Below are 24,703 nucleotides of genomic sequence, written 5' to 3'. Positions count from 1 at the left end.
CAATAGTGATGGGTCAGAGTTCATTAACATTCTTATTTTCTTATCATTTATGTATTAATTAATTTGCAATCCGTAATGTCTTTACTTCATATTTTGCAAGGATACTAAATATATAAATATTAAGGGTGGTTGCTATGGAACACTCTGAAGTGATCACTTCATTGTTCTAAGCTATGCAAAACAGAAGATGAGTTCTATCTTTTATTATCGTAGGAACACTGGAGTTTACTGTTTAAAAAATACAATTGAAAATTAGAGAAAGAGCATGCATAAATTCGCTCAAATATATCAAAAAAAAATTTTTTGTCGTGTTTATGACATAGCAGAATCAAATGTTTCCATGCGTTTTGATTACTGCTTCTGCGATTTGCTTGATGTTATCGTCATAAATATCTATCAATGACGGCAAGACTCCTATTTCTCTCAGATTAGCACTCATTGCTGGACACTCAAAGATGTGGCATGGTGTCAGCTGCGTATCTGGGCAGTTCCCACAATTCCTATATACTTTCCTGCCCTCTCCGTCGATCTTCATGCCTCTGTGGTGGTTGGTTCTCAACCCGGCTATATATATATATATATATATATTTTTTTTTTGTGCNAACAATTACTGTGGATATATATATATATATATATATTAATTCTGTTTCATTGTTCATTTAGTTGAGTGTGACTGGCTTGATCCGAAATTTTTTTATAGAATTATTAAACATTTAAATCAAAGGACATGAATTACAATATTATTAGATAAACAATTACTAAGATTACCTATGAACACTTATTAGTTTTTTCCCCTACCCAATGCCCCCTTTTTTGACATTATATTTAAAAAAATTTCAAACAAAAACTTTTTCAAGACTCGTAGCAAGTCTTGAGAATCGACCCAGATTCTTGAGCACACGAAACATGTCAACTTTTATTGCAACTTCACATGTATGTCACTTCAAGTATATCTTTCCACTTCAATTTCTTGGAATAATTCATTTAACTTAATTAATTAATAAAGGTGCATATCTCACGCTAATTTTTTGTTTCTAAACTATTCGGACGTAAGTTTCACTCTGAAGAATTTCATTTTTGATGTACCGTAATATGAAATTTTATAAATTTACTTAGTTATTTAATTATGTTGTGGACACACATCTATCTCTGGTTGTACAATAGTTAACGCAAGAGCCTTATACCACCTCTCACATTCTTTTATGATACATTCAAACTGACAAGCTCTTGCGGAATGTTAATACAAGGCGAAATTTATTTGTAACGTTGATTGTTAAGTTGGTGATCTAGTTCAGCGTTGAATTGTATTACTGAACATGATTAGATAAATGCAGTTGGCAACAACCATCTCAAGGACATACTCCAAGGGCGTGTTTGTTTTGGTTTTGGAATGTCTGCGGTAGATTGAGAAAAGACATAATTTGCCGCAATGTCTGTAAAAAAGATGAAATGTATTTATAAAGAAGTTGTTGGAACATTGACACCAAAATATATCATCGAAAACAATGTATATATATTATATTTATATCCTCTTTTTTTATTTTATTTTTTAACTATATCTGCTATGTGTTTGTTTATTGATCGGTTCATCCGCATAACTTCATATTGTGAACATTATAATGACGCATATTTTATTTAATCTCTAATTTTAAATCCATTTGTAAAATCTCTATTTTACACCCATTTAGTCACATTTTAAGAAGAGAGTTAAAAACCAAATAAAGTAATAATTGGAGAATCGGTGATTGATTTGAAGAAAACTTTTGCGCAATTTTAAAACTAAATGTTTATCTATGTAATGTTTTTCTGCATATTATACAGTAATAATTCAAGCTATATGCTAGCGTTTTAAAATTTTATCAACATTTTCAAACGAATTTATTATAAGCAAAATTACAGCTTTTTGGAATTTTCTTGCTATTTAAAAGCATTTATAATACACGTGCATTTTTAAATTAAAATTAGTTAAATGAAAATATGTCACTTGTTTCAAAATTAAATTAACTCTAATTAAATAACTAATCAAAATTAAATAACAGGAATTCTGAAGTTTTATAGAGTCTATAAAACTTCAGAATTCCTGTTATTTAACCAAAACAATGCAATGCTTACATTGTTCTATATGTATACTGTTTTAAAATTAGTAAAATCTCGAAGTAGAGTGTAGGGAAGACTTCTGTATTGGTACTTGAAAATATTTATGAAAATTTCCAATTGCCAAGGTGATAACAAGGGGGAGATTTCCGTATCCTGATCTGTGGCAGAATAATCGCCAAGTATTGGCAACTTCTGGGCAGCGGCCCGTGAGAAACTGAAAAAAACATCACAGAAAAGGACCAACTCGAAATGTATAACTTGTAGGGAGAGATTTCCATATCGTGATCTGTGGCAGAATTGGCCCCAAGTCTTGGAACCTTCCGGGTAGTGGCCAGCTAGAAACTTTAAAAAAAAACATCACAGAAAGGAACCAACTCAAAAGGTATAACTTCTAGCTATCCCTGAGCAAACATCTGCATGTTTTTTTTTTTTTTTTTTTTAGAAATTGCAAGTTTAAAATCTATTTGGCACCTTGGCGATTGTAGTTGGCGCGACAGATCACGATACAGAAATATCCCCCTAACAATATTTTAAATAAGAAAAGCATGTAGATACGAGTTATACCCTTTGAATTGGTTCACTTTTGCAATTTTTTTTTCCTTTTTGGTGCTTTTCTATTTCTTTTTTTTAATAAGTGATTAAGCCGAAATTGCATGTACAGGTGAAATGAAAAAGTGTCATTTGTTTGTAGTTTCTGGTAGACCACTGTATGAAAGTTGCTAAAATAATTGCCAAATTTTTATATTGGTACTGGTATGGAAAGCTCCCCTTGCACCTGCACTTACATGTTCACCATAGCATTGGTGCATAACAAACTAAAAAACAGACTGCAAACTTAAAAGGCGAAGCTTATAGCTACTTTTAGAAAAGACTCTAAATATGTTTAATTTATTCCAAGTGTAAGAATCAAGTAGTTACTGTTAACAATTACAATTGGTGCAAACAGATACTGATATGAAAAACCCAATAAATTTTTAAATAATATAAGTTGGCTTATTGCAAGATAAGTCTAGCTTCAAAAATTACTGCCAGTAGCCAAAACAAATTTTAAGACTCAGTAGGTTTACATCAATCTCCTCTGTACTACTTACCACAAAGCAGATCTGTACTACTTGTTAGATTCATGTCTGGTTCTTGCTAATCAAAGCATGTAGCTGTATTGCCTGCCCTCAAAACTACAGTAAATTGAAGGGAAAAATACTTTGTATTATACCAAATCTCTCAATTATAAATGAATTGATTTAGAAAAATCAAAGATTTTAAGGAAAAGGAAAACTTTAACTATAACTTTAAATTAAATATTCTTCCATTTATACTATTTATATGCAAGTTAATTTCAATTATTTAAGAGAAATTGCTAAATTTTTTAATATCTACCTCCCTTATTGTTTTAAAATTGTCATTAAAGATTACAAAATTAAGTATTTTACAGATTGAATGGTTTAGAGGAAATTAGTAATTTTAAGAAAAAGATGGTTATAATCTTATAAAATAAAATTTTACTGTTTCTCTTATAGCTATTTATCTTCCCATTTTAAATTAAAGGGGGGAAAATTTTCATTATTGTTTCAAAATTGCTTGTTTTACATTATATCTCCTACTGTTTTAAAAGTTAGATTTAAAATAAAGGAAATGTTTTTTTTTTATGAATTTCCCTTAATGATCATATTTTAAAATTCAATCTTTCTGTATATTCCTTCTCTTTATTTTTAAAGCGTTATGAAATAATTCAATAGAAAATATTTTTTATGCATTTATAAGTAGCTTTTCTTCCTCTTTTTGTGAATTAATTTATTCAATACAATAATAGTGAAAAAAGATCATATACATATGTGTGTGTTGACATTAGTTTATTTTTGTTTCAAATATTTGTGCATTTGGTTAAATTTTTTTTCTTCTTTTCTTTCAGACTGATCTGCCCCCTTTAACACGGTATTCTGTATTAATTGAAGTTAAAGCATGTTCTCTTTCTGAGGTTGATATCAAGGTAATTGCTTTACATTCGATGACTGATATTTATTGTATAAATGCTTAATTTTATTTACTTAAAAATAAAAATTTTCCTTCATTGTAACAAATTTATTCTTTTAGAATTGATGAAACTGAAAGTGATCTTATGATCCTAATAACAGTGTATTTTCCAGACTATCTATAAAAATGAATTTTAAGATATTATTTATGTTTATAAAATATCTCTTGACTTTATTAGGTTAAATAATATTTTGAGATTTCTTTGTAATAAATTGATGTGTTTAATATTGACTATAAAAGTTTATGGTGCTTTGATTTCAAATTCTCAACTTAAGTTTTAATGTTATCGGTCACTTTAATGTAATGTATTTGCAATGTGTTAGTAAAATGAATTTAACAAACTTTAGAATTGAATCTGATATGGAGGTAGACAACAAAAAAATTATATTTTCCTTATTAACTTTTTGGGACTCTTATTTAAAGATTATGATTACTTTTCATATGTATTAAATAGTATGAATTTGTAAGTACCAAAAAATTAAAATTTTGTCATTATTTTTCTGTATTTATCAGCTATATTTTTCTTATTATCTGAAATAATTTTTAGGTATTTTCTCTAAAATTTATTATGTCTGTCAACTAAATAAATAGTTACAGGCAAAACATGCTATCAAATGCCCTAACTATAAATTAATATAATATTTTTAGTCAGTCCCTTAATAATTTGAATATGTTCCCACTTTTTTTCCATTTGTGAATGATTGTGCTTTTATTTGATAGCTGCACCAGATAAAGTACCTACTTAACGTTTTTTTTTTTTTTTTTTTTTTTTTTTTTTTTTTTTTTTTTGTAGCAATTCTAAAGAAATAAGTTTTTATTTAAAGCTGACTATATTTTATTAGCTGGCAATATTTTATCAGTTTGAAGTTTAAAAATATGTTCACATCAAGGAATCTAATTTAAAAAATTAGGTATAAAAATTTTAATTTTTATATTTAGGTTAAAGTAAAAGCATTGAAAGTTAAGAAATCATGTTTTTGAAAATGTGATACAATTCAAATTCATAAACTACAGATATCAATCATCATTAAAATGTGCAATTTGACTTAGAAATAGAATGTGTGTTCAAACTTTGTTTAAAATAAATTGAAGTAAAATTACATTTGTAGCAGATGCAATAATTGCCAATTATGTAATTAGTTGCAATATGATGTTATTTAATTCTCAATTATTTTTACTTATTTGTATTTTTCATCACTTGCAGACAATAAGAAATAGATTTTTATGACTGTATTATTTTCTATAGATAGATTTGAATGTGGGTATTGTATACAAGATTTAATTAAAATTGAGTTAGCATTAGATGCATTTAATAAATTGCCTATTAGTAGTATTCCTAGTTGTTAACTATTTGCAAACTTTGTATTCAAATTTTCTGCAATGAGGAATACAAAACCTTTTTCCTAAATGGCAATTGAGGAAAATTAGAATTGTGTTAACATTGAATACATTTCAACTCCCAATGATTTTTTTTTATCGATTGTTAACTTGATTTTTCAGTAGTGGAATAAAAATTACATTAATTTGTTTAAATTTTAGGACCAAGTGTATGCCTAATATTTCTGAATCAAAAAACGCTCTAAATTTTGTACAGTTTGTCTTCGAAAAAATTTTATTGTTTTTTACCATACCTAATTCAATAATTTTACCATACAAAATTTTATTGTTCATTACATCTTTAATTTTGAACTAAATATTCAAGTTTTATTTGTTTTCTATATGTTTGGGTTAAAGAAAACCTTCTTTTAAGAAAAAAATTTTTTTATTCTAAAAGCTTTTAGATTAAAACAGATCATATTTAGAATTATACACCTCAGTTAAATAATGAAAAAAATATTTATAAAATGCTTATATACAGTAGAACCCTGAATATCTAGCATCCAATCATTTAACATTTTGATTATCTGTCATCTCTTCTAATGTGCATTAAAAGTATTTTGACAAATGTTTCATTATTATTACTCAATTTAATACTTGCAACTCTATCAGAAGACGATCAATGATACCCAGACATGTGACCTATGATCTCAACGCCAGCTAATTGTATAAAAGCAAGATGGCTTGTTTAAGTTGAGCTAAGTTAGAATGTTAATTAGCATGAAGTTAATTAAGTACTACACTGTATCACACATCAAATTCGTTAAAATATATTTTCTTTTTCCTATATCTCTTACTTAACTAACTTAGATTGATTATTTGTTTATGTATCTTATTGTAACTGTGATATATTTTTGTTTTGTGTACATGGCAACTTCAATGAAGAATTAGTTTTTTTATGTTCTACGTGGCTTCGTATCTGGCTTTGTGTTAAGCAAGCATTATATAATAAAAGAATTGAAATGTTTGTGAATGAATCTTTATGATGGAATATAGAATGTGTCTCTTTAGAGAATTTATGCTTGACAGGCTTGGCTTACTCGAAATAAAATGGAAAGAACAGTTGCTAACGTAGACAAATGCCATGTTTCAACTACCAATCAGGATTGAGAGACCCACACTACGGCACTTGCGGGCATCCCATTACTATTTTGTGATCACCAATCCAAAAATCTGGCTGCTAGAAGACAAAATGTATCAATGATATTTTTTTTTACATACCTAGTTGTAATATTATTTATGATCCAAAAATAAAGTACAATTGTTTTTTTTTTTTTTAACTTTATTATAATGACTGCTTGTTTTGAGTAATGTTCCTCGTCAGTTTGATATTGATACACCCAAAAAAAAATGCCCTGCAAAATTCCTCAGATTATTCAGCATTCAGATAAGGTTATTCCTGAGGTTGTTAGATAACCAAGGTTCTACTGTATATAAGAAAAAACTATTCATAAAATATTTATCTATAAAAACCATTTATTTATTTTAAGTTGATGCAGTTAGTGAGCAGAGATACTTCTCCTACTCAATATAGTGTTGGTAAAGACGTTGCAGGGATTGTTCGTGAAATTGGGAATGCTGTTAGTACATTGAAAGTTGGTGACGAAGTTGTAGGTAATTAATTTTCTTTAATTTTTTTATCCTTTGAATAATCAATGTTTAGTAATTTTCTTGTTTCATAAACAGGATTAATTATGGAAGAGAAGGTTTTGTTTTCTTGAATCAACTATACAATGATTTCTTTGATCAAAAGTTCTTTAATGTCTGTTTTTCTGTGTAAATACACAAGTATTTGAAATGTCAGAAATTTTGCTATGTTAAGTTTGAATGTAGTCGGTCGTCAACGTTTTATTGTATGAATCATACTTTTTATGAACAATCGGAATCAAAAATTTTAAAACTGTTATCTATTGTGTAAAATTATGACACTTAAAAAAACTTTGATTTGTTACTTTTATTACTTGTTTGTTATTTTTATTATTTATTTGTTTGTTGCTTTTAAGGAAAAAAAAATTTTATTAGTTTTTTTTTTGTGCAAATAATTTAATTTGCTATTTAAGTTGTAATTTTCATAGCTGAGTTTTTTACAAAAATTTTTATTTAAATCTTTAAAGTAAATAAGTAATGATTAAGGAAATTTGCTTTTCTTTTCATGAAGTTTGGAACAATTATNATATATAAATATATATATATATAATCATTTTTAGATAATAAAGTAATTCAAAATATTTTTTAGCAAGCTTATACTGTACTCTTGTTCATGATGACTATTTTGAAAGAAAAAAAGCACTGTAAACTTCTCTAAAACAAAGCATTTTAAACTTAAAGCGAAGCAAAGTGACTAAACTTACGAATAACATGCCTCAGATTTTTTCATGTAACTTGTATGATTTTTCTAATCAGAATGCATTTGTATTGTGAATGTGTCATATTTTTGAGTTAAAAAATTAGTAATACTATGAATTAGGTAACATATTCCTGCAAAAGATACAAATTCTGCAAGACAAGAGAAGTATGACTAATACCAAACAAGCAATGAATTATTAACTGCATAATACATAAATATATGAATTTAAACCTAAGTCCAATGCTTGATATTTTTACAAAATTATTTAATATATTTGATAAATTTATGAACTAAATTAATGAAATAACTTAGTTTATAAACTGACTAAGCTTATAAATTAAAGTTATAAAATTTTTAATAAATTATAATTTTTTTTCATTATTTCAAATAGTAATATTTATATAGAATGTTATATTTGTTTTATGATGATAATTCACAAAAAATAAAGTTAGTCTTTCTTTTTTCTTCCCAGTTAGAAATTTAAATATGTTTGTGCATTTTTTGAAATCAATGTATTACTTTTATACATTTTTTAACCCATGGTAATTGTTTTTAGGTATCATTCCTTTGGATTATGGTTTTTCGGGATGTGCCGAATATGTAGTTTTACATGAATTCGATGTCAGTAAGTATTTTTAATCATCTATTTTCCTAAACCTCTAATGTATTTATATTTAGCAAATTGGAATCTGATAATATTCAATTTAAATATTCTCAGACTTGAATTTATTTTATTTTTAAGTAATTAATCTTGTTGTGATTTATCGTTTGCCTTTTTACTTATTTTCGCATTAATCTTTTAATTTTTATTTTAAAAATATTTTTATTATTTGTAATGTTAGACATTTGTATATATAAACTACATTTTTGCAAATTTTTTTTAAAAAGAATGATAATAATTCCCTCAAAGCTTTTAATTTTTACCTAACTTTATGATATAATAAAAAAATTATAAATAATAAAATATTTTAATGTTAATTGAAGTGCTTTTATGTCTTCTTTTTTTTTTCCTTCACACCAAGAGTGCTTATTTATTTTAAGAACATTTTTCTTAACTTCTGATGATATAATATAAAGATATGGTGGAATATAAATAATTACATAATAATTCTGATGATATAAAATGGTGTCAAATAAATTCTGTTTACATTTTATGTTTCTTTCTAATTACCCATCGACATTTTGTTTTGAAAGATTTTCCATAATTTTTCTGTTAACGTTTTCACACTCTTTTATTCTGGTATAATAAGATATTTTAACCTTTACTTTTAGGAATATAGGTTATATTTGAGATGAGACAAAAATGCAATGTAATAACATAACACTGTTGATAAATTTTTTTTAAAACTAACCTTTTAGAAAGACAAAACAAGTTTCCCTTTTAACTTTTATTTTGTTTAGTTTTTTTGCTTTGATATGATTTGATTGATTTTACTTTGATTTGATTTTACTTGATATGTTTAATAAATTTATTAAGCTGGTTACTAATATGTTCGAATATGTTATGATTTACTTTTTTTACAATAGTTTGCATAAAATTCATATTTAAATAATGTTTAATGCCAAACTCGAAAGTTTGAATAAAAACTAGTGAATTTTTTTACAAAATAATAATTTAAAATGTTTTTTTCTAAAAATTATAAACAATTTCTTTTAAACTTCTCAAATAATGTTCTCAAATTTTAACAAAATATTTTTAAAAAGTACTATTTGCTTGCATTTAAAAAGTACTATTTGCTTGCACCCTTCTTGGTTTAAATAGTTCTATCCAAAAAAGTTTTTGAATTGAACAACTGTTTGGTGTGTATATTTTTGTAAGGAAATGCCATTTTGATATTGTATATCTATATTTTTTAATTTCTTGACGATAAAAGAAAATTAATATAGTGTAAAAAATAATCCGAAAAATCAAAAGTATGGGCTACTAATTGTATTTAATTTATGCTTTTGTTGGTTTCTTTTAAATTTGTATTTGACTTGTTACATATTGTTTTTGGTTTATCTGCAAACTTAAAACTGGAACTTTAATTTTTGATGTCTTTCAAGGTAGGAAAAATTGTTCACTCTTTTTGTCTCCTGCACCATTTATTAAATTATCTGTAAACAATTGCAAAAAGTAATATTTTAAATAGGAGTAAATGTTTTTCTCTTGATTTGATGCATTCCGTGAATTATTCTCTATTACATGCATTCCGTGAACATTTAGAGTTTTAACCCACGAATTTCAGTTTATCTGTGTTTTAGATCTATAAAAGAATTAGCACTTCTTGTTTTATCTTTACATATTCTTATTAAATAATTTTAAGAATAGTAATAAAAAAAAATTAAATTTTGATGCAAGTTTCTGAAAACAAATAATGAAGTTGTATTTTATACCTTTTTTTTTAATTTCTAGCTAAAAAGCCTGAACAAGTGAGTTACGTAGATGCTGCTGCGTGTATTGGTGATGCTGTCCGTTCATATACTGCTCTTCACTACTTGGGCCGTTTGAGTCATGGGGACACTGTTCTGATTATGGATGGGGCTTCGGCGTTTGGTAGTCTGTGCATTCAGTTAGCTCATCACTGGGGTGCAAAAGTTAGTGGATTTCACTCTATAATTTGCGTTTTTATTACCTATTATAGAATTTTAATTTATAAGAAATGCGTGAAAATTGACTAATTCTGTATATATTTTCATTCTGTGGCTTATCTTTGATATTATTAGCTTTTCTGATGCTCTTGATGCTTGCAAAAATATATTTTGGTATTTTTTAATTATAAAAAAAAAACAGTTTAATTGTTACTAAAAAGAAATCTGGTATGTTATCGGAATTATGTTTGTAAAAAGTTCAAAAAAGGTAATTAAAAGTGTTTTTTTCTTTCAAACATTTCTATCTAACAAACATTTATCTGTCTATTTTGTAAATCAAAGAAATTTCAGTGATGAATATCTGTTTCTCTTAAATCTAAATGACTGCAGATTTGAAAAAATTTTTGTGTGGACGATTTTTTTCCCTTAACACAAAAGAAAAGAGAGTTTGTTTCATGCTGTATTTCATAACCATCAATTATTATATGCTAATTACAATATTTTTCACCTAAACTAATTAGAAAGAATGAAATAAAATTGAATTGAATAAAATTCTGCATCAAAAGGTCAGTCAAAGTCCTTATTTCCAACAAAAGCTGTATGAAGAGAATGGTTATGGAAATGGTTTTAATTAAAAGAAGTGTATGCTTTAGAGTAAAATATGTCAATGAATATTCAGTTATTAGGGTGATTGATATTTATTGTAACGAAGTTTGCCAGACAGGTTTTTTTTACATGGTTTTTTAGTTTGTTTACAGTGTCTTTTTTATGTTTTTTAATGTGTGCAATAAAACCTCTTTTTAATAAGAGGTTGATATATTTTTATTAGTTTCACTAGCATGTTGCTACAGTAGTCTCTTCTCACGCAATCTGCTGCAAGTCTGTTGTGTGCACTAAGAGGAGAGCACTCTTCCATGTTAAAAAAAAAAAAATATTTCTTTTAAATTTTTATTTCTAACAGTAAAAATAGTGTGACTCATCCTTGGAGGATTCTAAAATTCATAATTTTTTTTCCTAAATTTATTGTCGACCGGCATATTTGTTTTAAAAATTTATGTATCAGCTGTAATATAGGAAAAAATTAAACAAAGACATTGTTTATAAATTCGAAAAATATTATATTTATTATTTTGAATAGAGCAAAAAAAAATAATAATAATTCTAGCTTTAACTTAAAAGATAACATAACATGTAACTATAAAAATCAAACCCTTAAAATCTCACCTTGTGACAAACTTTGGCATCAATTTTCTTGATACTGTTTTTGTCTTTATTTAATATTTAATGTAAAAAAACATTTGATTCAGATTGGATTTTTCATTTACATGCCTTTGATATATCTATTTTCACTTACTATGCTCTAATCAGACTGAAGTTTATAGCATTTAGTTTATTTAAAAAAATTTCAATTGAAGTACAATAAATGATATGCTTTTAATTAACAAAAAAATTTAAAAATATTCTTTTCATTCCTATAAGAATTATTGAAATTAAGTTTTCTCAAAAATTGGGTATAAAGTGATTAAACTAAACTTATATTTTACTCTGTTGTTTAGCATAATAAATAAAATGTCTTCAATTATTTGTTTAGAATTATACAGGTTTAACTTGCAATTTTTAAATGCATCTTTAACATGCATTTAAAATTGCAAGGTGTATAACTGCATGAAGAATAGTTTTTTTTCCTCCCTATGTATAGAGGAAGTAGCTTCCTAACCACATTTAAACGTAACAGTTTAAATAAATAATTAAATATTCTCTTAAAATAATAAAATATTAATGCCAGCATATATTGTATACCTCTTTTAAATCACAAGCTGAATCTTTTAAATTTTAACTCCTCTTTTTTTAATCAAATGTTATGATAAAAAAAAAGTTAATCAATTTAAATAATTAACACATTGGGCATAATTTTTCAGAAAGGTATCACATCACAACTAAATAGGGATCAACGAAGAAGAAAAAAATTTTCATATACAAGAAACATTTTATATGATATAATCAAATACTTAAAGGTTTAATAATTTTTTGCATTCCCTAATTCAGATCTTACTTTTACAATCATAAATCTTGAATCTATGAATAGAAATACTAATTTAAGGAGTATTAAACAACTAGTCTCAAATAAGAAAACTAAATTACAATTTCAACAATTTACACATTCAGTTTGATGAATTTTTCATCTTAGTAAATAACAAATTGATTATTAACAAAACAACATTGATTATTAACAAATTGATTATTAACAAAAGAGCAAAACTTAATATATTATTAACCTTAAATATATTTATTTTTATAAAACCTAAAATAAAAATATAACCATTGAATTTTCAATAAAAATCATATTCGGGTATTTATGAATTTTGGATTTTTACCAGAAGTCTTAAAAATCCTGGTATTTTACATCGAATGCTAGCATGTTATCTTTCAGTTTTTCAATATTTCCAAAAATATAAAGAACCTTATCTTGTTTTATACACATTTTACCCTATTATAAACAAAGCAATTTGTCAAGAAATGAAGAATTATCCATATAATATGCCAAGTTTAGCTCATGGTGCAGTATTCTCATATAATATTCCTTCTCATACTTACTATTTAGGGTTGTAAAGAGAGTTTCATTTGCTAATTGCTTTAGTAATGTTAAAAATGATTTATAAATCAAAGTTAAGCGAAAACATAAATAGGACATTTTTGTGTAGTTTCTTAATATTTAAATCAAGTGAGCCAGTAGATGGAATCAAAATAAATTAAAACTATTTTATTTATACTTTTTAACTGGTTGGGTTAAGTTTTGTTCACTATCAGAAAAGAAATTTCGAAAATTTAATTTTTCTATCCACCCTATCAATATATATGTAGTAATAAATTGAAGAAGTAGAGCAGTTTTTTCCACCAATTATTGAGTTTTTTCCACCTATTATTATTAAGAAATGAGTTCGATAAATACAATTGTATTTCTTATGCTTCCCTTGAAAATCTAATGATTGAAATATTATGTTTTTAAGGTAATACTGATTTGTGATTTTGATGTCTTCAACTGTTGAACATTTAAAAAATATCAATCTCATTAGGTTCTTTATATTTCTTTTTTTATTAACTACAGGTCATTACAACTATCAGCTCGGAAGATGAAAAACTATACCTAGAAGGTCTGGATGACCAGCTGGCTTTGGTTATCGATCTCCGAAAAAAGAACAACCTGACGCCCTTCCATACATCAAGCTTCAGAAATGGCAACAGTGAAATGATATGGTCTGCCTGTATGGAAGAAACTGGTGGACTGGGTGTTGATCTCATTATTGATAATGGTGTCACCCTGTTTTCTGATAATGAATACAGGATCTTAACTAATGATAACTATTCTTATCCTATTCCAAGTAAACATGAAATAATATCTGCTCTTTCTGTTGGTGGAAGATGGATTACATCAAAAGAAAACTTACAGGTAAATTTCAGTTTTCATATCACAATATTAATTTTGAAGTTTGCAGAATTTCCAGTTACCCTATTTGTCCTATATTTTTTTAATATAAAGTTTCTCTTACTATAAGTTTTTTAGTGTTACTCATTTTCATAAACTATATTTTGTTTTCAATATTTGTTTGTTTGGTGGCTAAAAAAATAATCAAAGTAATACGATATTGAATAAAATATATTTTTATAACCATCTTTGAACAGCTGACCCAATTTTTGGGTTTATGACTTCTAATGTTAAACTATGTAGCCTTGTAATTTTTGAACCCAGTCCCGAAGGATCTGAATCTAGTATTGGGAGAAATTTGCCTTTGTTGAGAACTTTTTGGTGTAACTAACCTGCATTTGTGTTACATGGCGAAGAAGACCACAAGAACCACCCACTGTTAGCCTGACAACAAGGGGACCCATGATCCGCTGATGACATTTCACTTCAGAGCACCGTGGTATGTGCAAGCCGGATGCGGAATTTATATCGGCCAGCCATTCCTGGGATTCAAACCCAGTTCACCTCATTGGAAGGCAAATCGTTAGCCATCGCAGCTCAAATAAAATATACTATTTTCAAACAGGATTTTTTTTTTTTTTTTTACTGAAAACTTTTGTGTTCAAAACTTAAGAGTTTATGTTCTCTACTTTGTATTAGTGAATGCCTAGCTAAAATTACCAAGTTTTTAGGTTATATATTTTCATTATTTTGATAAAACCATATTTTCTTTTCAATCTGTTTTCATCTGTTTATTTAGTTGATAAAAAAAGATTTGAAATGAGATATTAAATATATGTAATTAAAAATAAATTATTTGTGTTTTTTTTTTTTTTTTTTTTTTTTTTTTTTTTTTTTAATAGTTTCATGAAATTTTAAGATATGGAATTGACTACTTTTCAATAAAATACTGTTCCGTTAAGTGTTATAATTATAGAAAAAAAGAGCTTAATTTTCTTTCAAACCTGGGTATTATACAAAATATAATAAATTTAAAAAAAATTTCTTTGTTCATAAGTTAAATAGAGCTAAGTAACATAATGACATAAAATTGTATATTCATATTTGTTAAACTTGGGTAACTTGATTTGGGATCTGTCCCTTAAAAAACTTTACTATATTTTGTAATAAAATATCCTATAATTTTTTTTGTGCCTTTGCTGCTAGGACTGAGTTTACCATTTTATGTTAATTCTTAATATAATCTGTAAAATATCAAAAATGAAAATACGAATCATGATTAATAGTGCTCAGAATTTCATAAAACGGAATTAGTGAGTGCCCACTTGTAATCCCATATTAAAATTTAAAATTTTCTACATTTCATTAGAATGTTTATCAAATCTAATTGTTTAATTTGAATAATTTTTGTGCCTTTTATTTTTGTAATGTGTGAAAGGAAAAATTCGTTGAATCTATTAAAAGTAAAATATCAATAATTTTGCCATAATGAAAACTTTATTTCATTTCTTAATTTTTAGGATGAGTGTACAAATGCTTAAAATAATTGAAACATATATACTTTATATTTGATTCTTTTTTAAAAATATTTTTTTTACCATGAAATTAACATTATTTCCTTGTGGAAAAGAAAACGTCTATAAGTGTATTTTATGTTTTATTTCTTGCTTAATTAATTTACTAGAAATACCCTTTATTGTTATTTTTCATTTTGTATTGAATTATGTAATTTATTTATGTGCACCCGTGAACTTAAATTAAAGAGACTCTAATTGTAATTAATGGAAGAATTTCTTTAAAGTTAGTTTTTTTACAATATTTTGAGATTTATTATAATGAATACAAATGACCTTAATAATAGAAAAAATATTCACTGATCATAGCTATCATTACTTATTATGTATTTTTACTTAAACAAAGATTTAAAAGAATCCTGTTTCATTGACTTAATGAAAAATTAATTTTAATTGTAAGCTTTACATCTCAGCCCTGTAATTATTACCTGTGCCTATTAGGTCAAGCTGAATGATCCTGTTGCTCACCATGGGTTCTGATGTGAACCTAAATGAGCTAGAAATTTTTTTTCTCCCAAAAATTAGTTGTGGAAAAATTTATTTCTTTAAAAAATATTCATTTCTTTAAAAAAATGTTTTGAAAGTTTGTTTTTAAAAGATAAATAATGTGTTTTAATCAGTAAATAGAATACTTAGTATTTGTGGTTGTACAGTTTTAAGGAGATGCAATTTTTCATTTTGTGGATTCTACTCAACCAAAATTGCATTGAAAATTTTACATTAAATATGCTTTTCTGACAGAGGTGCATTTTAAAATGTTATTGATGCAATTTCATTTAAATGCTGTAGAGCATTTCTTTTAACATGTTTTAATGTGTAAAAGAACTTTTAATATTTTTCTTAAAAAATTCTTATTTTAAATTGAAAAAAGTTTCTAAATTAAAAAATAAAAATTGATACTTTATTTCTCAAGTTCTAAATTTGCACTTGTGAAGCTTACTTTACATAAAAAAAAAATTATTTGTATAATTTCAGCTTGATCCATCCAATTCCAGACTTCTATTTTTAAAGTGTGCAAGCCTTGGTTTCTTATTTGAGCATGCCTGGACTCTATCATCAACTCAACAAGGACAATACCTACGTATCCTTATATTTAGCTGTTATTTTTTATTTACTGTTAACCAAGTTAAATTAATTTATAATAATTTTTCAAATATATGAGTTGGAAGGTTACTTGTTTGATATTCTTTAAAAATTATTAAGGTCGGGACAATTTTTTTTGCTATCATCACTTTAAATAATTAAATTATTTGTTCAAAGTTTCTTATAAACCTTACATTAGTGCATTACAATTATTGTTAGTTTATTCAAAGCAATTCTTTAACTCTATCAGATATTCTAATGGATATAATGGAAAAAGTTGCTGATGGTGTTATAAGGTAAAGTAATTAACTTTTTTTTATCTAATTTTTACTCCAAATGATTCGTTCTAAATAAGGTTGTAGTAATTAACCTAATGTTCTTATTAATTAAACAGTTTGTTTTTAATAGTGTAAGGTATTATTAACAATTACCTCTGCTTAAAAACTTTTTTAAGGCCTGAATTTTCTTCTGTCAAAGAGCTATGTTATATCTTGAGTCGCAGAGTGATTAGCAAGTGTTTTTTTCTCTTTTTGTCTAAATTATTGAACTATTTATTAAAATGTTTTGATAAAAATAGATAGCCACCAAATCATAACTAAGCATGCAGCCCTGTTTTTAAGGGCAAGGTTTCTTTCTTTTAAGAGTCTTGTTAGGAACCCACAAAATTTTGACCAATATCGGATGGCAGGGAAAGTGTCTGAGCTGGTACCCCTCTCTCCAAATTTCCACACAGCAACTTATAAAGGAACTTTCTTCCATGCATTTTGCTGACACTAGTTGCTTAGACTCTCCACCAGCAACCAGCAGTGTGAGCAGCGTACTGGCCGACTGTGCTATTGAAGCACTAAGATGGATTTACACTTTTAAGTTATTTTTATTAATTGGCTACAAATCATGGTTGAATTTCCTTGTCACTGTTTTTCTTAAATTTATATATAATCTATTGGGGTGAATATCTTATTGTTCTCTGAAGAATATCCTATCATTATTATATAAATTTGTAGATGATTAAGATAAAATTTTGATATTCCTTAAATTTGTGACAGTGAAGTCAATCCCTGTTCAAATATAAGTGATTAAATAATAGCAGTATTCAGTAATTTAATAATCGTTGTAACATGTTAATAAATATTGTGTCATTTGGAAAGAAATTTAATTTTTTTTTTTTTTTTACTAAAATGGGAGGCAATTTTCTTATAGTGAATAAATATTTTATTGACTCATATATTGTTCATTCAGGTCTAATAGCTTTTGCAATCTTTCTAGTAGTAGCATCATTCCAGATGCATAAAAGTTTTGTTCCCGGGTGATTTTTGACCTCCTTATTTTAAGTAAAGGTTTTACCAGCTAAAGAATTTTGTAGAGACCACAACATTGTTGTAGACAATTCATTTCTTGTTCCCTGTGATGATGTGCTTCAATTTTGGATAATTTTTCTTAGTTTTGAAAAACAAAACACAAGTGTCAATACAACGGCTTAAATTTCTTTCTGTAACAGCATGAGGTATCCATACGCTGAGGTTTAAGAATAAATTGTAGGCTTTATTGTAGGTTCATGAACGGTTGAGTTCGATAAAATTAATATCTCAGTGACCTCACAATTTCTTATTCACCGATTTTCATCAATGTCTTCATTGAATTATCAATAACTTAAACTTGCGTGGTGTAGCATCATACTACATCTTAATTGAAATTTTTCAAACCAGTTTTGACACTGGCTTACTGCCAATACATCTTTTTCATACACATTGAATTATTTTTTTTCTTGCTTGAGCAGATTTTTACCTCTTTGAATACAAAAAATAAAATATAACAACTGCGTAGAATCAATCAAATTTTTTAACAAGTAACCCTTGCTATATCAGATGTCAAAATATGTAATGATTATGCAGCTTAAGTCTGAAATTGACTGTGAAAAAAACATAATTAAGTCCCTTTATTTAGAAAAAACAAAATTACTTTCCAAACAACCCAATACTATTTAATATTTTTAAATTGCTAGTATGTATTTATTTTTATGTATTCCTATATTTATTTTTCTATATTCCTATATTTATTACACCTATATGAAAAAGATTTCAGTTTACACAATTTTACTTTTATCATATTTAAAAATGAGCTGAGAAAGCTGTAGAAGATTGTAACAATAAAATTATCATACACAAAAAAATTTATTGCACTGTGTACTGTACTTATTGATAAATTTTTAGTTATAGGATTTTATTTTTAGGCCCAATGTTTACCATACCGTCTCCTTTGATTCTGTGCCAGAAACTATGAAAAAATTGCCAAGTGTCCGTGTTGGGAAGATTGTCATGAAAATGGACTGATTGTTTTGGTGACTGCACATGCTAAAGTTTCAGGGATGTTAACTTATATGGATTTTCTGTAGTTTCTACTGAATTTAACTCCTATTACTAACCTTTTAAAAACTCTTAAAGAATCAAATTTTCAGTTTTCTTTCATCATTTTTTAGTAATTTTTTTTCTTTAAATTATCTCTTTTTCATTATACACTAGAAGATCTATATAACGCAGTTCTCTATAAATTTCATTTACTTTACTATCTCTAAAGTAATTTATTAGATTTCATTTCTAATGCTCTTGATTATTTCACTTTTTCTGTAAATAATACTCCATCAAATGAATATTTTTATATTAAAGTATTTTATTTAAAAAATTATTTTAAAATATTAATATCGATCTGCCTCAGATATCACCTTTTTCAGAATCTAAGTTTAATGATATGTGAAAGTATCTGTATAACACCAAATTCCATAAAATCCAATTCTTTGCGTCTCAATGCTTGTGTTATAAAGGTCTTCTTATCTTTCTTACAATATTGAGGCAAACTCTTATTTTTATTGAACTTATTTATTCATTTTGTAATTTAATTTTTGTTTTTCTATTTTTATAAATTCTGATTGCAAATCTCTATGCAATTAAATATATTAGAACTTCTAGTTATTGAAAAAATAACTTCTAGAATGTTGATGAAATGTTGCATTGCAATATTCTATGGAAAATTAATTCTATGAAAAAATTGCTCTATAAGTATGGAAAATCTTTATTTCTGGTTGGCATCCCTGTATTTCATTCATTGTTTTTAGAAAGCAAGCTCTACATTTGAAATGTAGCTCTTTTACTTTCAGATACAGTTTTGATCTCAACAGCATTCAGTATGTGTTTTAAATGCTAAATGTTCTGTCGATGCATATATTTATTTATAATTATTAAGTACTAATTTTAAAATTTTCATCTACCATATAATTATAATTTATTTACATTTAAATCAAATACATGGAGGTGCATCTTCTAATGCTGTTATTTACATTGAAATTGAGTCTATGAATGAGAGTCAATCTTCTACTGATGTTATTTACCTTGAAACTGAGAATATGAAGGTCTATCTTCTAATGATGTTGTTTATAATACTGAAATTGAGTATATGAAAGTTTATCTTCCTGTGACTATTACGAGACTAAGTACGTCATTAATAAAACTAGTCAAATATCTCCTAGTCAAGATTATTGAAATTCCTTTTTCTGTACACCTATTTGAAAGGGGAAAAAGCATGCTAAAATGAAATGCTTAAATTTAAATATATGACTTTTTTTAAGTATTAAAAGATGAAATTTTATTAGATAAAAATGCTAGTCATTTTTTATTAATAAAAATGTTGCTTTCCATATTATAATTTATAGGTGTTTAATTTTTTTCTTCTTTTTTAAGTAGAAAAATTTTAACATCATCCTAAGGTTTTATGGTGCTTAAAATGTCATTAGAATTGATTTCATGTTTCTTATTATACACATAGCCATATATATCATTAGTAATGTAATCATAAAATTTATTTTTTAATTGGTATGTATTACTCTTATTTTAAACAAGACATGTTATAATGCTGGACATTATTACAAAAATTGTTACATGAAATTATTGTACAGATTTTTAAAAATTTAGAATTTTAATTATATTCTACCATATAAAGTTCAAAAATACGCCCATTGAGAAAACTTAATTTTAATAAAATGGACATTTCAATATAGTGTTCATTTAAACAAATTATTATAAGCACAAATATCTATTGAACTCAAAAGGAATCTTGAAAATTAGAAATAGCATGTCTTCCGTAATAATATTCTGTTCTTGTTTTAGTTAAATTTAACTAAAAATATATATGCAGGTTGAATATTTTTGAAATTTTAACAAAATTAGTATATTGTATGAAAAATATGCTTGATATTTATTGTTTACTAAAATCTATTTAAATTGTTTATTTATTACATTTGATTATATCTTTCTTCTAGCAGCTCACTATACACACACTCATATATATCTAAATATAAAGATCCATACTACTTTTATGGAAGTATGATGATGTTTAAAACCATCTTAAAAATTTTAAAGCATCAAGTTCTCTTCTTTTTTTCTTTTTTGTTGTAAAATTGCAATAAGAAAAGTTTTTCTTGTTAAATTAGGATGCAATTTTATGTATACTTTCGCGTATAACGGTTTAAAGTGAGATTAATTTTATAAATATAGTTATAAAAGTTTACTTGAATTTCAGTTTTTAGGAAATGAAATTATGTTTTTAAATCTTTTTTTTTTCATATTAAGTTATATACTGAGGTATTTCTCCATTTAGTTATGAGCATAATTTTTTTCTAAATGCTCTTTCTCATTTAATAAATTAGAATTTTAATCTCTACTAATGCAGAATTTCAATTTTTTTATAGCACAGTTTTTTTATCTTTGATATAGCACTGTTATAATGTAAACTTTAGTTAATTAATGACTTACCCCTTTTGCACAGACCAGTGCTTAAATGTAACATCAAACTTAGATATTTCTCCTGAGTAACATGTGAGGGTCGCTCATCAAAATATGTGCCATGAAGTTAAATTAAGCCGCTATTCAGTACAAAGGAGGTAATTTTATTGAGCTACTACTGTTTGTTTTACTATTATTTTGAAAATATTTTTTAGATATAGAATTTGTGTGGTATTCTATACTTATGTATTATATTTTAATAGCTGTGTAGTTATAAATAAATAAAAACTCCCAAATTACCTTTTTTTCAGAATTTAGCATTAATGTTTTGCATGATTGCTATTTTACAGTAAAAGTGGTGAGGATAGGATCTAGTCCAAAAATTAAATATAAAGCCTGTTAAATTTCTTAATGTTTAATAAAACAGGAGAAATAAAATGCAGCACAATAAAATTTAACTTGAAACTAATTTATTTAAATATAGAAATATTTTTTTTTTATATGTAGTACAATAAAACGTTTATTAACTTTTCATTAAATATAATTATTTCTTAAAATTTCTGGTCTAATTGATTAAAATTAATAACATCACAACAAAAAAATCTTAAAACTTAGTGGCATAGACGTAATTTTTAGTAATTCTTAAAAAAATAACATGAAAGTTATAGTATCAGTTGTAGGTTTACATGTGTTATTTTTGAGCGTGATATGACTATCTTTAGATGCAGTTGTATTTTGTGTATTGTTGAGGCATAGCAATTAAAGGAATGAAAAGAAGTTGTTCCTGTTTAGAGTATACTTTAAAATTGTTTAATATATTTTAGTTATCAATAGTTTCTCATATTTTTTATTGTTATGATTATCGAGACATATAAGTGGATGTAAAATGTATTAGATAATTATAGGGGTTTTTTTTAAGAAAGACATGAGGATTTTGCCAAGAATAGTATTTGAGAATTATATATTATTATATTATTTATTTATAAATAGAAATTATTATTTAGAAATTTATATATTGATTTAAAATTATTATATTAAAGTTTAGATATTATTTTTAAAATATGAATTATGTGATGAAGACTTAAAAGTTCTACATCTACCATATGCTTTTTTGCATATAACATTGTGAATCGTTTGCATGCATTTTACAAGCTTCGTGATTTACAACTTATTTATATAATTATCATTCCAACTTATATACATATGAACTTCAAATTTATTGAAGTTTCTTTTTAATTGTGATATATTTCAAATTTATTTGAATCATATGACCAAATATTTTTTTTCTGATATTAATTTTTTATTCTTAATTCTTTTATCTTTCATTAATTTTAATCTTCATCCTTATATTTGTTTCTTTGTCTTATTTACTATCACTGTTTTATGTTGTCTATTGCAGTTCTTATTTGTATTATTTTTTAATAATTGTCTATATTTTTCTCCATTATAATTGAAATGTGTAAATTTTAACTACTTATTGAAGTATAAAAGTTTTGCCAAGGAGAAAAGTTTTTTACAGTCGAACATTGGAAATTTTTTCATAATATTTTTACTATCTTCATAAGAAAAATATTTAAAATTCATGTTTCATGTTTAATTAAAGGATATAAGAATAATTATAGAATACTAAATGGTATTGTGAAAATTCACCATTTCAATTTTTAAGCTAAAATTATCCCAAATGTATACTATAATTGATACTCTAAGTAGTTTAATAATCTGTCACATTCTGACAAAGGAAAAAACCATTAATACCAATTTAATTGAGTTCATTCAGCAATCAAATTTAAATGGGGGATGTGAAATATTCTTAGCTAACTATGAAAAAAATCTTAAAATATTTTGATTTTGTTCTAACAACATGATGTTTATAACTCTAAAAAATAGGCATGAATTTTAGCTTCAATGTCTACATAGAAGAAAAATCTCCCTTTTTTTTTTGTAAATGTTTGTCACAAGTTTGAAAATAAACAGAATAATTGACAAATAGAGTAATTGATATTAATAAAATTTTATTATATTCCCTTCTCTTCTCGTTATTCTTATCACACATAAATTACAAGTCAGATTTTTTTTTATTTAGACAATTTTTTTTTAAATCTTACAAAAAATATATAGATATATAAAGTTTTATAGTGATGATCATAAAGGTATTATGGTTTTCCATATGTCATGGATTGTACTTTCATAGCTTATCTTCTTGTATTAAAAATTATGGTGTGCCTCAAAAAAGTATTTGAATTTCTAAGTGAAGTATTAAGCAGGAAAAGCTGGAAAATAGTGAATAATAATAAAATAATATTAGTGTGTAAAAATTGTTGAAATATTAACTAAAAGAAAAATAAAACTTTCTCTTTATGAAGAACTATTTCCAATGTAAATCAAAAAAAACTTTACAATTATTTTAATGCCAAATTATACAATTATAGTAATAAAACTATAAAATAAGAATTTGCAATTAATTTAATTGTCATTGCATTGAATTAATTTTCTTTTATTCATAGATTTTTTTTCTATGTTTTGATAATAATATTATTGAAAAATTATTTCTAACTTTATAAATCTAAACATTTTACTTTCCTTGGCAAAATTGTTATTACTTTAATAATTGCTGTGCAAATGTTGCAAAACTGTGAATATGTGAAAATCCAGTGCACTTGTTGTTAATGATGATAAAGCTTGCTTTTTCAGTATTCTATTATTAATGTTGTGTATCATGCATTGTTAAGGACTCTTATTAAAAATTTATTTGCGATTTACCTTGCAATTTCTTACTAACCTGATCTCAAAAACATTTTTTTTTTCGTTCTTGGCAAACATATTTGAAATGAAAGAATGAAAAAATATTTGAAATGAAAGAAGATTTAGCTGTTTCTTCTAACAAGTAAAATGAGTGGCATTTTCACAACAGTAAAAACGCAATGAAAATTTTAGGTAAAATTTAAATTATGAAATCCTAAAAATTCTAGTTCAAATTTCATGTTTAGAAAAACACTTAATGTCTTAAAACATTCAAAAATATATATAAATAAAAAGAGCGAGTTTAAAAAGTACAAAATTTATAGTCTCTTCTTGTGATAATTATTACACTATTTTGGCCAGCTGAAATTTCTTTTAGTTTAAAGAAATCTAATTTTTCTTTTCAGCATTTAATATTTATTCCAGATTTTAATTTCAGCATTTTATTCATAATATTTAAATTAACGAACCTTCAATCATTACATGGAAAAACCACCAACTCCTCAAAAAAATTGGATTTTTTTTCCAGATTTTTTTTTTAAAGCCAGATTTTTTTAATTTTCCTTTCAAGTTCAACTTTCATCAACACTAAAGTACCGAAAACAAAATTTTAAATTTTGTAAGGAACAAAAACATTAACCTAACTGATAATTTGTTACATAAAAAATAGCTTTATTGAAAATTATTC

General features: G+C 25.5%; 1 protein-coding gene across 1 annotated transcript; it reads left to right on the top strand.

The window, feature by feature from the left end:
- The first annotated feature begins 1,335 nt into the window (after positions 1-1,335).
- Positions 1,336-24,035, top strand: LOC107445391 (quinone oxidoreductase-like protein 1). The gene is made up of 9 exons (XM_016059776.3): positions 1,336-1,507; positions 4,007-4,084; positions 6,996-7,119; positions 8,409-8,477; positions 10,248-10,429; positions 13,530-13,871; positions 16,397-16,502; positions 16,755-16,800; positions 18,735-24,035. The coding sequence occupies exons 1-9, from the start codon at positions 1,430-1,432 to the stop codon at positions 18,832-18,834; spliced, it is 1,125 nt and encodes a 374-aa protein (XP_015915262.1). The 5' UTR covers positions 1,336-1,429; the 3' UTR covers positions 18,835-24,035.
- Positions 24,036-24,703: the final 668 nt, after the last annotated feature.

This window comes from Parasteatoda tepidariorum, chromosome 8 (genome assembly GCF_043381705.1).
Source record: "Parasteatoda tepidariorum isolate YZ-2023 chromosome 8, CAS_Ptep_4.0, whole genome shotgun sequence".
Taxonomy (NCBI): domain Eukaryota; kingdom Metazoa; phylum Arthropoda; class Arachnida; order Araneae; family Theridiidae; genus Parasteatoda; species Parasteatoda tepidariorum.
The sequence above is the reverse complement of the archived record's forward strand: the minus strand, read 5'-3'. Positions and strand labels throughout refer to the sequence as shown.